The sequence below is a fragment of the Dipodomys merriami genome, unplaced genomic scaffold (genome assembly GCF_024711535.1).
Source record: "Dipodomys merriami isolate MVZ:Mamm:240054 unplaced genomic scaffold, mDipMer1.0.p SCAF_68, whole genome shotgun sequence".
Lineage (NCBI taxonomy): Eukaryota > Metazoa > Chordata > Mammalia > Rodentia > Heteromyidae > Dipodomys > Dipodomys merriami.
Window position 1 is genome coordinate 6,706,516 of NW_027206268.1, and position 13,126 is coordinate 6,719,641.

The window sequence follows — 13,126 nt, forward strand, 5'->3', positions numbered from 1 at the left end:
TACATAATATAATACATAATATATGATATATAATATATAATATGTACAATTATAATTACACATTATGATATAAATATGTTATATTATAATATGTATAATTATAATTATACATGTATATTGTATATAATATATATTAGATATATTATATATTACATATAACATATTTATCTATATCTATAGTATAATAGTATAAATATCTGTATCTATAGTATAATAGATAAAAATACTATACTATAGTATTATTTATACTATAGTATATATAGTATATAATATCCTATAGTATATTATATTACTATTTATACTATTATACTATAGATATAGATTCTCATCTATATCTATAGTATAGATATAGATATAGATATAGATGAGAATCTATATAGTATAATAGTATAAATAATATATATCAATTTCTATCTATATAACATATATTAGACATATTAGATATGTGTCTATATATAATTTGTAATATATTAATATGTGTGTCTAATACCTAATATAATAATTAGCTATGTCTAGTACATATCGATCCATCCATGTTGGTGAAAACAGCACCCAGGGTCTGGCAGCTCCCCCGCCAGGCTCCGCTTCACACGTTCCATGAGATAAACCGTCACTCGAGTTAGTAGCGCAATTTAGGAAGGCTTTAGTTTTGTGATAAAATTGAAAAATAGGTCGCAGGTTACCATTCAAAGCAGTTTGTCTCTTTGGAAGTTTTATTTCTCAGTGTAAAAACTTCTATGGCCTTTCGCCCAGATTCACAGTAGATCGTAAAAACAACAATGAAGTGCACAGACATACGCAAGCGGGCGCCACGGGAAATCCGCGCGTCCGGGTCCGCGGGACCACAGAGCCGGAGCCACGGGCCTCGGAGGAATGTCAAGAAAAGAGGAGAGAAGCATCGTGTCCTTGTGTTAGAAAGTCGGGTCAATGGGAAATCCTCAGATGGTCTGGGGGGAGGATGTCGCTGCTTGGCTACCATACTCCTACTCTTTGCTGCTTGTCTCCCGTGTGTTCAAAAAACATGAAATCCTAGAGAAAGACAAACATGGCGGCAATGAATTCTCAGTAACAAAGTAAGACACGCAGGGCCTGGACCAGTGTGAGCTCTCTACACTCTGGCCCTGGCTCCTCAGCCTCTGCTTCCTCTAGCATGAACTATCTTGCTGCTTCTTCCTGTGAGGAAGCCCCATGAATTGCATTTCCTCTGTGTCTAGCATTGTCCTTTGTCCCTCGTTTTCTGATCACTTGTGACCAACGGACGTGTGGTTCCCCCTCCCCTAACCCTCACCCCCATCCTCCCCCAGAATGATCTATTGAACATTTTGATTGATTTACAACGCCTCATATGAAGCCATGTAATGAGCTACAGGGTGGGTTTTGTTTTTTGTTTTAGTGTCCTAAACTTTGGGTGAAGACCAAAAGCTTCCCACGAGTTCCCTTAGCACTGGTTTGGTATTTTTAATAATTAAAAAAAGTTCCAAGACAAAGACCTCTGCATGGTACCTCAAGCCCACATTCTGTTTCCTGCAAGAGATGAAATTCTCCAGGGAGAAACTTGTCAGCTGTCTACCGGGACTGCGGGGGTCGAGTGGGTTCCACCGCTAGGCAATCCTTGCTTAGAACTTATTCATTTTTTTTTTTAAAGAAAAGGTTATGTGGGAATACACAATTTTCAGATTTCATCTGAGAATGATGCTAGAGGGACCATTTATGACCCAGAAGAGCAAGAACAGACTTTCAGTGAAATAGAACCGAGAACAGACAATGAGGGATCCAGAATAGGGATCTAGAACAGACCCACAACAAAGCAGAAGTCTAAAACAGACTTAAGAAATAGGGATCTAGAATAAGGCTGGGGTGTTGATAGTTCGAGCCTCTAATCCTAGCTACTCAGGAAGCTGAGACCTGAGGATCACAGATCAAAGCCAGCCCGGGAAGGAACATCTGTGAGACTCGTATCTCCAATAAAGTACCCAGAAAAAGATGGAGTGGGGTACAGTGGCTCAAGTGGTAGAGCCTTGAGAAAAAGAGTCTCAGGGTCAGCGCCCAGGCCCAGAGTTCAAGCCTCAGGACCAGCACAAAAAATAATGGGAATTGTAGAACAGTCTTTAGAGGAGGAACAGTAACCTAGAACAGACAACAAGGGAGAGGCATCTAGAACAGATGTACAACAACGAATGGGATTCTAAAACAATGCAGAAGCGCGGATCCAGAACAGATTTATGATAAACAAGAATCTAGAGCAGATTTGTGATGAGGAAACAGGAATCTAGAAGACACATATAAGGAATCAGGGATCAAGAACACATCTTAAACGAGGACATAGGAATCTAGAAGAGATATATAAAGAACCAGGAATCTAGAAGAGACTAAGAGGAAGCAGGAATCTAGAGCGGATCTATAGCGAGGGAACGGGAATCTAGAAGAGACTCACGATGAGGAAGCAGGCACCCAGCATCACAGCCTTCATCTTCACATCAAGGTCTAAGGGGAACTGAATCCCGAAATTGTCGGCGTCTGTAAACGCCTCTCTCACGAACCCCGACCAGTGCTTGGAGATCTTGCCAACGATAACTTCTTCATCAAGAGATTTAATCTACAGTGAAGAAAACAAGGTCTCAGAGATGGCTCGAGACTCTATGGAAAAGCCGCCTTCAGACTTGCAGTATGATAAAACAAATACCGTATCATCATTATTTCTATATGAGGATCTGCAATTCATAGATATGTATATGTTTTCTATATCTATGCACAGACACAGGGAAAAAACAAAGCACAGATCCATGGTGGGCAACGTATAGTTCTGAAATATCTTGCGTTTTCCATGATATACTGAGACAGCAGGGAGTAATCAGTTACTTGACTTGATCCCAGAACGGATTTTCACCAAACTGGATGCAAATGTGAATTTCTCTCCAGTAAAAACGTTTGCAAGTCATTAGAAAAATAACAAATGAACTTGGAGTAGAGTTCTTCTTTGAGAAGGTCGCAGTGTAGGCTGCTCCTGTGTTCTTTCTTTGTGGAGGGGGTGGGGGGGACATGGAAAATGCAGGGAAGGAAGGAGAATTGGGCATGAACCCCATTAAAGCTTTTAATGTTTGTTGGGCTTCCAGTGGGAGCTGAATTTCTATATGGGGCGTGGCGCTTACAGGCACCCAAAGCACCAGATTTAGATGACCGGGTGAAAGTTCTGTTTTAATAAGACACCATGCCGGGAAATCAGGGGGCCATGTTCATGCTGTCTCTTTGCATATTTTTGTCTAGCACTGCTGCTGCTCATTAACATTATCCCTATTTCTTATTATACTTACATCACGCATCATTATTCTAGAATATCATAGATTATGCATTATTGATTATTCTATTTATTATTCTATTCTAATATTCTATAGCTACCGTATTCTATGGTATCTATTAGTTGTATATAGCATATCATCCTATAAATTAAATAATGAAGTAATAAGTACTAAAATGATAAAATATTCATTTCAGATGGTTATGTTTACTTGTCTATTATTACTTGTTGCTTTCGCTTAGGACTTACTGATTCTTGAATACTGCTTTTTCTTTTTTCCTACTTTTTTCTAGCCAACACCGTGTTACATAGTGACGCTCACCATCCAGGAAGTTAGGAACGCGAGCACACTCGCACTGTGAGATCTCTGCGCCCGAGTCCTCGTGTCCTGTGTGTGTAACACACTTGCAGGGCACACCCCTCAGCCACACTCAGGAGTCCGGGCCGGGCACCGCCTCCTCCCCCCTCCCCCCTCCTCCCTCTCCCCCTCCCCCCAGTTCCTCACCTCGAAGTCGATGTCTGAGCAGCAGCTACACACCACGCAGGGCCCCACGATTTTCAGGACGTCTTCCTTCCTCTCGTTCTGAACGGTGAATTTGGGCAGGCAGGGGTGCCAGGCCTGAGCCACGTAGCCGATGGGCACGCCGGGAGGGGCTTGGATCTCGATCTACCCGAGCAAACCAAGGAAAGCAAGGACACAAGCACGTGGAATGGTCACACACACACACACACACACCCATGAGTAGGCTGGGGGTCGGCCCGGGCCTGCGCCCCGGCCTTCACAGAGGGGCTCACCCACCTCCTGCAGGCAGCAGGGACAGCAGCAGCTGCTGCATCGCAGGGGTCTCTCCAGGGTGATGACCTCCCGGCCCGTGTGATCCAGGATCCTCAGGGTGAAGGGCCGGGCGGCCCCGCAACAGTTGCGGGTGCAGAAGTCGGTGTCCTCGGCGGCCACGTAGACTCTCTGCCCGAGACTGTTCTTGATTTCGTATTTGTTGTTGGTTTCAAAGCCCGTGATGACTGGGGAAGGGCAGAGGAGAGAGAGAGATCACAGAGCACTTTGAGTCCCTGAACCCAGGCCGTAGCTCTGCCATCGCGCGGGACCGTCCAAGCCGTACACCCATAGGGTGAGGGGAGGAAAGGTGTTTCACAGGTGATCTAGAGTAAGGGGATCACGGTTCAAAGCCAGTCCAGGCAGGAAAGTCTCTGAGACTCTGGTCTCCAATAAACCACTAGAAAATCAGAAGTGGCACTGTGGCTCAAGTGGTAGAGCGCTCGCCTTGAGCTGAAGAGCTGAGGGACAGCGCCCAGGCCCAGAGTTCAGGCCCCATAACCAACAAAAAACAAACACACAAAACACACACACACACACACACACACACACACACACACACACACACACTTTACATTCTAGCTTCTACCACTACAAAGAAACTTGGCAGAGAGGTGAAGATGTTTGTCACACACATACTGCACAAGGCAGCGGGGTTTTCCTGACACGCTCAGATCCACGGGCCCAGGTGACATTTACGGATCTTCCCAGGCTCTCCTTTCCCTGGCTGCTGTCCTGAAGCACCCAGGGGCTTCTTAACTTTAATTCTGCACCCGTGGGCAGTGCCCCAAACTGCCTGTGGCACAGGCCCTCTCTGAGGAAGCGGATCCCCCCGTCTACCCCCCCAGGGCTGCTGGTGTGAGCTGGGACACAGAAGTGTCCTGTGTCCTCTAAGGTCTGTGGGACCCAGGGATTATCCAGCTCATCTGAGTGTGTGTGTGTGTGTGTGTGTGTGTGTGTGTGTGTGTGTGTGCTATTCTCCTCCTACGTCAGTGAACACAGGAGGCCCAGCATGCTCCCCGCCCTCTGCCTCCGCTTTGACCATTTCAGAGGTGTAGTGAGATCATTTGATGGCTGGCGTTCAGAGACCAATGGCCAGTCAGGCTGGGAATTCCATTCATTCGTGGGAGCAGGGATGTAAATTCATGGGTGGAAATTCCCCACGTTGGGGAGCTCAGAGCGCGGTTGCCGCGGTACCGCGTTACCTGCGTAAACCTCTGTCCTGCCCAGACACAAGCAGCACGTACCTTCCAGAAGCTCGATTTGCTGGTGCACCAGAATCTGATCTATCTGTTCATGGAAAAAGAAAACAGAAAACGGAGAGCGTGTGAGTCAGTGCTCTGGACTCCATGTTGTCAGCAGTTGAAGGTGGAGATGACTTGCTTGTTTGTTTACTGCAAAGGCAAATTAATAGTTCAAACTGATTTTTTTAAAGTGTTTGTTGAATTTGTGAATGACTTACGTTGGGGGAATTTAGGCTGGGTAAAATTAACTGACACTGAATTCTCAGAACCAGAAAACATGATTCTTCCTAGAGGAGGCTCAAGGGATTATTGGTAACATTTAAGTGCTATCTAAAGAGCTTTTATCCTACCATGAAAAGGGAAACTCGAATGGCAGTGCCCTGCACTATCCTGAGAGGTGAGGGGTGATCGTTTTTCTGTGTGTTTCGTGACATCCTGAGTTAAGAACTCTCTGTTTTATAGTATCGCCTGAGGAATGGACTGACTGCTGTAGACCTCACTGGGAAAACGTAGAGTACAGGGGGCTGACCGCACACCAGGCACAGGACTCGAGACTATTTCAGATTGAAAATGACCTTTCTTATAGAAGAAAGGATGGAAATTGAACACACAGTCCTTCGTCTTCTTCATCCGAAGATGGGATTTCTCATCCCAAAGCAACGCTGGCCCTCATACTGCTGAAATTCACTGTTAGGTAATACTTAAGATCCTCCTCTCTTCCCCCACCCCTCGACTAAGGGCTCCAAATTAGGGGGTTCTTCTATGAATACTGGACACGTGGGGTCTTACCTGGCTCAAATATTCCAATCCCGGTGGGCAGTGGAGTGGAGGCTGGGGTGCTGCCATCCAGGGTACACCTGCCAGCCCCCCCGGCGGGCCATACCCGGGCTGGCCTTGGATGGGGAAGCCTGCGGGGCCCGCGCCTGTGTAGCCTGGCTGTGGGGCTGGATAACCTGCTTGGGGCACCGGGTAGTCAGCCGGTGGGACCGGGTAGCCAGCTCGTGGGAACGGGAAAGAGTCCTGGGGCCCTTGGTAGCCAGGATGTCCTGAAATTAGAGCAGGGAGAAGCGTTTGTGAGCACAGAGAGGGCTTCTCAGCACGGCCTCGGTGGTTGGGCACAGCGTCCACAAGGCAGGTGGACAGACAGACCGCACGGCCCTTCCTGTCCAAGCTCGGAGGAGAAGATGAGGCTGTCAGCCCCGGGGATGGGAAAGAAGCGCGTGAAAGAAACGATAAATAACCCAGAGTCCCCCACATCCTGGCCCCCATCTCCCCAAAGCCTTCAAGGAATGGGGAGCATTGGGTGGGAAACCCCAAACCCAAGCTCTCGGGGCCGGCGCAGCCTGAATGGTTTGGTGATTCTACCCCAACCCGAGGCCCGTTTCAGAAGGACCAGAGATGCATGGGAAATCAGCACAGGCACCGCAGAAGGGCAACGAGAATTATTTCAGGGTCACTCCGTTTGCAATGCTTTAAGCATTTATCGTTTTGAACGCTCACTGTCCAGTAGACATGGCCAGGACTCATTAACAAAAACATCACCCCAGGGTAAATGTCACTACAGGAACACAACTTTGAGAACAGATACAGAAGCAACAAAAACATTTGCCTTAGTATCTGTGTTTTGGGGTCTGCATGTATTGTGGGGTTCTCCGTAAAATCTTGTATCACACAGCTCTATGTAAATGTGGCTTGACTCTGGGCCTGAGTGCTGTCCCTCAGCTCTTCAGCTCAAGGTGAGCGCTCTACCACTAGAGCCACAGCGCCACTTCTGGTTTTCTGGTGGTTTATTGGCGATAAGAGTCTCACAGACTTTCCTGCCCAGGTTAGCTTTGAACCACGGCCCTCAGATCTCAGCCTCCTGAGTAGCTAGGATGACAGGCGTGAGCCACTGGCACCTAGCTGTAAACATGGATTTTATTAGTTTTTTGTTAGCCATTTCTATGGGAAATAAGTATACCAAAAGAAAAATCAAGAAAACTAGCCAAGTTTAAATTTTAATGTAAAGGCACATTCTCCTCCTCCTCCTCTTCCTCCTCCTCCTCCTCCTCCTCTTCCTCTTCTTCCTCCCTCTCTACCTCTTCCTCCTCCTCCTCCCCCTCTTCCTCCTCCTCCTCCCCCTCCTCCTCTTCTTCTTCTTCCTCCCCCTCCCCCCCTTCTCTCTGTCCCTTTGGATCATCAATCAATACCAGGTTTTCTTCCTAGTCAACTATTTTCTTACCTGGGAATGGGGCAGGTGGATACTGAGGAGGAAGTCCTGGATTCTGAGCCGTAGTTTGCATGCCTGTAATTCAAGGAGAGGGAAATGTAGGTTTGCATAATAAAACAAACACTAGAATGAAGTAAGGCAGGGTCCTGAGGTAACTTCATTGGTGTGGTTTTTATGCTGCAATAAAAAAAGGCCAAAGTACATACTGGGTTTTTGATTGTTTGTTTTTAAATCACACCTGCTTCAGTGCTAATGGCTGCAGGTTTAAGCGTAAGGTGACGTTGAAGGCCTGTTGAATTAATTCTGTTTTTGTATATCCAGAATTCATCTTAAAATGCCTTATGAAACTTGTAGGACTGTGACACTGTCTTGAAGATAATTTTTAATTATATATATATAATAAGTGCATATGTATATATTAAATACCTAAATACCATGTATACATATGCACTTCATTTCTGTTTACTCACACATAGGTATGTACACACACACACACACACACACACACACACACACACACAATTGAACTGAAGAATGTCAAAGCAAATGAGACCACGGCTTGAAGTCTTCAAACACGTCTAGCATGCAGAGCACTGTGGTTCTGCAGAGTTTACATTGAGAGACCTTTCCTTTTGTGTTGCTGAAGGGAAAAATATCAACACCAGAGTCATTTGTTTGGCTCACAGATCTTTCCGGGGTTAAAAGTCCTGCAGCACACAGCCACCCAAAGCCTGCTCCTTCATTCTAGGAGAGGAATCAAGCCTTGTGATTGAAAATCGCACGCAGGACTGGAAAGGCTCAGGATTCAATCACTTACCCTGCTTGTCCATGATCTCAAGAGTCTGAAAAAGAAGACCTCAGATTAGCACCGTGTCCACGGATTTCTGAGGACGTCAGTGAGCAGGACTCTGCTCTGGGGGTCTGACATCTGGGGTCTGTCTTGTGGGCGCTAGGTCTCGATGAGTCCCAGCTGCAGCCCACGAGATTTGCTTCTGCAGGAGTTTGAGCTCACTCCCTCCTTAGAGATCCAAAGGGAAACATCCAGGTTCTCACAAGCCCTCCGTGCATGTTTTTGTCTGTTTGGTGCCCTTATTGTGGTGCTACACTACGTTCCTGAGCAGGAGTAATCATTCTGCCCCAAACCACTGCCGAATGGAATTGGCATCACTAGCCCCTCTGGCCCTTCAGCGGATCTAGTCTGAGGCCTGGGTTGCTCGATGATAGAAGTGATTTGCTTTGTCTCAGGTTGAATTAACTCATCATTTATTCTGATCGTGTGTTTCGGTGTTGTTGTGCTGGTCCTGGGCCTTGAACTCAGGGCCTGGGTGCTGTCCCTGGTGGTTCATTGGAGATAAGAGTCTCATAGACTTTCCTTCCCTGCCCGGGATGGCTTCAAACCATGATCCTCAGATCTCAGTCTCCTGAGCAGCTAGGATGACAGGCGTGAGCCACATCCGGGCCCGGCTCAAAATAATTTTGAAGGGCGGATTTGACAACTCTTTTGAAAAGAGAAAAGTTCTAGAAAGATGTCAGGGAAAAGAGAGAGAGGAAATTATGATATGCCCAAAGCGAGGGAAAAACAATTGATAGTAAGATAATATTGAATATGCATAATTACTGCAGAACAAGCAGAATTTCAACATATAATCCGAACACGACATCTGTTCTTCTTAACTCTACCACAGGAGAGAGAGGGAGGAAATGGAGAGGAATATATAATATAAACGCCAGCATGTGTCTGCTGTCAAAGCCATTCTGTGAAGGTCCTACATCCTCATAGCCGATCTGGGTTGTCTGAGAATTGAAAAGCCTTCTAGCGAGGAGAGGTTAACACACACACACACACACACACACACACACACACACACACACACACACACACACACACACACACACACACACACACACGAGGGAGTGAAGCCTGGAGCCAAAAAGCATTTTTTGGAGCATTGTACAATGACAATGCCTACAGAGTAGGTATAAACAGACTTAGGCTATTTGTCAGAATGACCAAAAGAAACAACAACAACAAAAAAGATAAAAGATAAAAGGTCTACCCACTCCAAGCACAAGAGACACCAGGCCGACTCTCCTCGAGCCAAAGGTGATGTTTATTTCATTCTACTACATAAAATAAAGAAATAAAAACAGGGCTGGGAAGGTGGCTCAGTGGTAGAGCGCTTGCCTTGCATGCCTGAGGCCCTGGGTTCGATTCCTCAGCACCACATAAGCAAAAAGAAAAAAGCCGGAAGTGGCACTGTGGCTCAAGGGGTATTGCACTAGCCTTGAGCTGAAGAGCTGAGGGACAGCGCCCAGGCCCAGAGTTCAAACCCCACAACCACTACCACCACCAACAAAAAACCCTACTGCTATTTAAAAAAAAAATAACACTAAAAGACCTGATCTCTATCTGTGTAATTTCCTCCCAATAAAATAAGAGATGTCAGGAGAGGGCGGGAATTCTTCCTGTGCTGGTCAGGCCCTGATTGTAAATCGATCGCCTGCATTCATGGGAGGTCGAGGTAACGTCTGGAGGATTTGGAGACTGGTGCACGTGGGAAGGGCCAGGCTGGTGGGCCTCCAAATTCACAGCATTTGTCCCTGTAAAATGCACCTGCCCCATGCAGAGACTGGGTGTGTGTGTGTGATTATAAGTGTTGTATAGTGTTCATAACATGCTTTATACATTTATAAATTATAAATGTTCCTGTCACCCAAAGTCCAGCTGTAAAGCCCTACTTCGGTGTGCAAGGGTGAAGGAAACAAAACAAATGTATAAAAAATAAAAAGAATACTACATTATAGTGTCGCTTGAATTTAAAAAAAAAAAAAAAGATTCCGCCTAACCGGGGAGAAACTGAGGCGGTAGTAGCTTGGTTTGCGTTCCGCTTAGTCTGAGAGACCCGCTCCATGTTCTCTGTTATGGGGTTGTTTCATTTCCTCGGTCGAAAGAGGAATAAACCCTCGGCGAGAAAACGGCTTTGCTTTTGTTTCTGATGGGATAATGTTCACTAACCTTGTTGAAGTAATCATGATTCATATCCTTGAGCCTCAGGTCCCTATTTGCACAGAGAAAGAGAGAGAGAGAGAGAGAGAGAGAGAGAGAGAGAGAGAGAGAGAGAGAGAGAGAGAGAGAGAGAGAGAGAGAGGAGAGCGCAGCCAGGTACCTGTTGCTCACTCCTGTAATCCCAAGGAGGCTGAGATCTGAAGGTTGAGGTTCAAAGCCAGCCCCAGCAAGGAAGTCAGTGGGACTCTTACCTCCAGTGAACCACCACAAAGCCACAAGTAGAGCTGTGGTTCAAAGCTCAAGTCCAGCTCGGAGACCCTGAATTCAAGCCCCAGGGCCAGCACACAAAGAAGCCCTAACACTTCTGTTAGCAAGTATCCCAGGGCATCTTAACAATACTCAACGAAGGAGGTAGAAGAACCTTGGGGTTTCCGTTGACTCCTGTGGCTGTTTGGGTTTCCCAAGGTGAGGGAAGATTGCGGTCACCGTCCAATAAAAATGAAACTTGGGAAGATCCAAAGCTGCGCGGTGAATGCCGGCTTTGGGGTTCGGCCCCAGCCATCTGCCCAGGGGCTCCGAAAGCTCTGTGCACACACAGCTGTGCACACTTGCGTCACTATCACCTGTTTGCTCCCTACAAAACCTGGGTGTTGTGCTGGGTGGGTTCCTTTAAGATCTAGAGCATGCAGGGCTCTGGCCAGCCCAAAGACACCCAAAGACACCCCAGAGACCAACAATGAAGACAACCAAATGCGTTCTGTAAAATACGCTCAAGCGCAAGGAATAAAAACACAGAGTATAGGGAAAAGAAAACCATCAACATTCCTCCACGCCCTGGTGTCCTGGGTATGGGGTGCCAGGTGTGGAATGTTCTAGAGTCTCCCGGGGGGGAGGAATAAAAAAACAGCCCTCTCCTTCGTTGTCAGGTCCTGGCATTGGCTGATGGTTCAAAGATCTAAACAGCAGTCAGTGCTGCTCACCTCCCAGACCTACTTGTTTCTAGAGCCGGAGGGGATGGGGCTGCTGGCTACCCCCCGATTTCCAGGAATAATGGCGCCTGAGTAGAACCCCAGTTGGGCCCCTGAGGGAACAGGAGGTGGCAGATGACTGGGCCTCCGCGGGGGCTCTGTGCGGCCTGGGGTGCGGCTCTGAGCTGACACTGCGCCGCCCTCCCCAGCCCAGGCCAGTCCTGTAATCCCCAGGCCTTAGGCGAGGAGGGACGGGGGACCCCGGAGAGGAAGATGCTGGGAGACCTGGGCAGGAGGCGGTGGGCGCGGGGTGAGCCCAGGGCGCCCCATCGGGGGCTGGGGGGCGTCCCCTGGGAGCCCGCTCCATGCCGGGCTTCCCTCTCAGTTCTAGAATGCCCACCACAATCGGGCCACGGGCACGGTTCTAACGCCGGCCCGCTCTTCGCTGATGGACCGCTGGATCGCAGCGGGTGGCTCCGTCCATTGCCCGCCAAGGGGGGGGCTTCCTCCACTGGGCCAGCCCCCTGGGCCCAGCCCCCCTGGGCCCAGCCCCCCTGAGCCCAGCCCCCTGAGCCCAGCCCCCCTGGGCCCAGCCCCCCTGAGCCCAGCCCCCTGAGCCCAGCCCCCTGAGCCCAGCCCCCCTGGGCCCAGCCCCCCTGAGCCCAGCCCCCCTGAGCTCAGCCCCCCTGAGCCCAGTCACCCTGAGCCCAGTCACCCTGAGCCCAGTCAGCCTGAGCCCAGCCCTCCTGACCCCAGCCCCCCTGGGCCCAGCCCCCCTGAGTCCAGACCCCCTGAGCCCAGTCACCTTGAGCCCAACCCCCCTGACCCCAGTCACCCTGAGCCCAGTCACCCTGAGCCCAGCCCCCCTGAGCCCAGTCACCCTGAGCCCAGTCACCCTGAGCCCAGCCCTCCTGACCCCAGCCCCCCTGGGCCCAGCCCCCCTGAGTCCAGACCCCCTGGGCCCAGCCCCCCTGAGCCCAGCCCCCCTGAGCCCAGCCCTCCTAACCCAGACCCCCTGAGCCCAGTCTTCCTCACCCCGCCTCCTGACCCCAGTCTTCCTGACCCCAGTCTTCCTGAGCTCAATCCTCCTGACCCCCTGAGCCCAGTCCCCGGACCCCAGAGCCCCTGATCCCAATCCTCCTAACCCCAGTCCCCCTGACCCCAGCCCTCCTGACCCCAGAGCCCCTGACCCCAATCCTTCTGACCCTAGTCCCCCTGAGCCCAGTCCTCCTGACCCCAGACCCCCTGGCCCCAGTCCTCCTGACCCCAGACCCCCTGACCCCAGTCCCCCTGACCCCAGGGCCCCTGACCCCAGTCTGTGAGGTCGGCTGAGAGCTGTGGTCTGGGAATCCTGGGCCTGGGCAGCTTGGGTCCAGCGGCGGCGCAGAGTCGGCGGGGTTACCTGGGGCAGCCGGAGCGCAGCAGCTCCGCCTGGGCTCCCGCTGTGGGTTTCGCTTTCTGGCTTGTTGGGGACAGGACTTCCTTCCGCCTCTGAGCACAGGGGGGCTGCCAGGGCAGGAGGCGGGGCTGCCCTTCCGCTGTCCTTCGGCCTTATTCCCCCCTCCTCCCCT

At 49.4% G+C, this 13,126-nt stretch overlaps 1 protein-coding gene across 3 annotated transcripts; it reads right to left on the bottom strand.

Annotated features, from left to right (window-relative positions):
• Positions 1-703: 703 nt before the first annotated feature.
• Positions 704-13,126, bottom strand: Plscr1 (phospholipid scramblase 1). 3 transcript variants are annotated; one of them, XM_070005586.1, is made up of 9 exons: positions 12,958-13,126; positions 8,398-8,422; positions 7,593-7,655; positions 6,161-6,417; positions 5,375-5,417; positions 4,095-4,315; positions 3,801-3,962; positions 2,435-2,596; positions 704-1,029 (listed from the first exon to the last, which is right to left on the bottom strand). In XM_070005586.1, exons 2-9 carry the CDS (start codon positions 8,408-8,410, stop codon positions 973-975), a joined length of 978 nt encoding a protein of 325 aa, XP_069861687.1. In that variant the 5' UTR covers positions 8,411-8,422; positions 12,958-13,126; the 3' UTR covers positions 704-972. The 3 variants fall into 3 exon arrangements, with proteins under 3 accessions (XP_069861687.1, XP_069861686.1, XP_069861688.1); XM_070005585.1 differs by lacking the exon at positions 12,958-13,126 and adding an exon at positions 11,009-12,016; XM_070005587.1 differs by lacking the exon at positions 8,398-8,422.

Bases quoted from the DNA above. Each gene is read 5' to 3' on its own strand.
- Plscr1 (XM_070005585.1), bottom strand. From the start codon at position 11,149: ATGGCTGGGGCCGAACCCCAAAGCCGGCATTCACCGCGCAGCTTTGGA. The intron at 7,656-8,397 runs GTAAGTGATTGA...CTTGAATTACAG, and splicing joins TGAGATCATGGACAAGCAGG to GCATGCAAACTACGGCTCAG. The intron at 4,316-5,374 runs GTACGTGCTGCT...GCCCTTCCCCAG, and splicing joins GCAAATCGAGCTTCTGGAAG to TCATCACGGGCTTTGAAACC.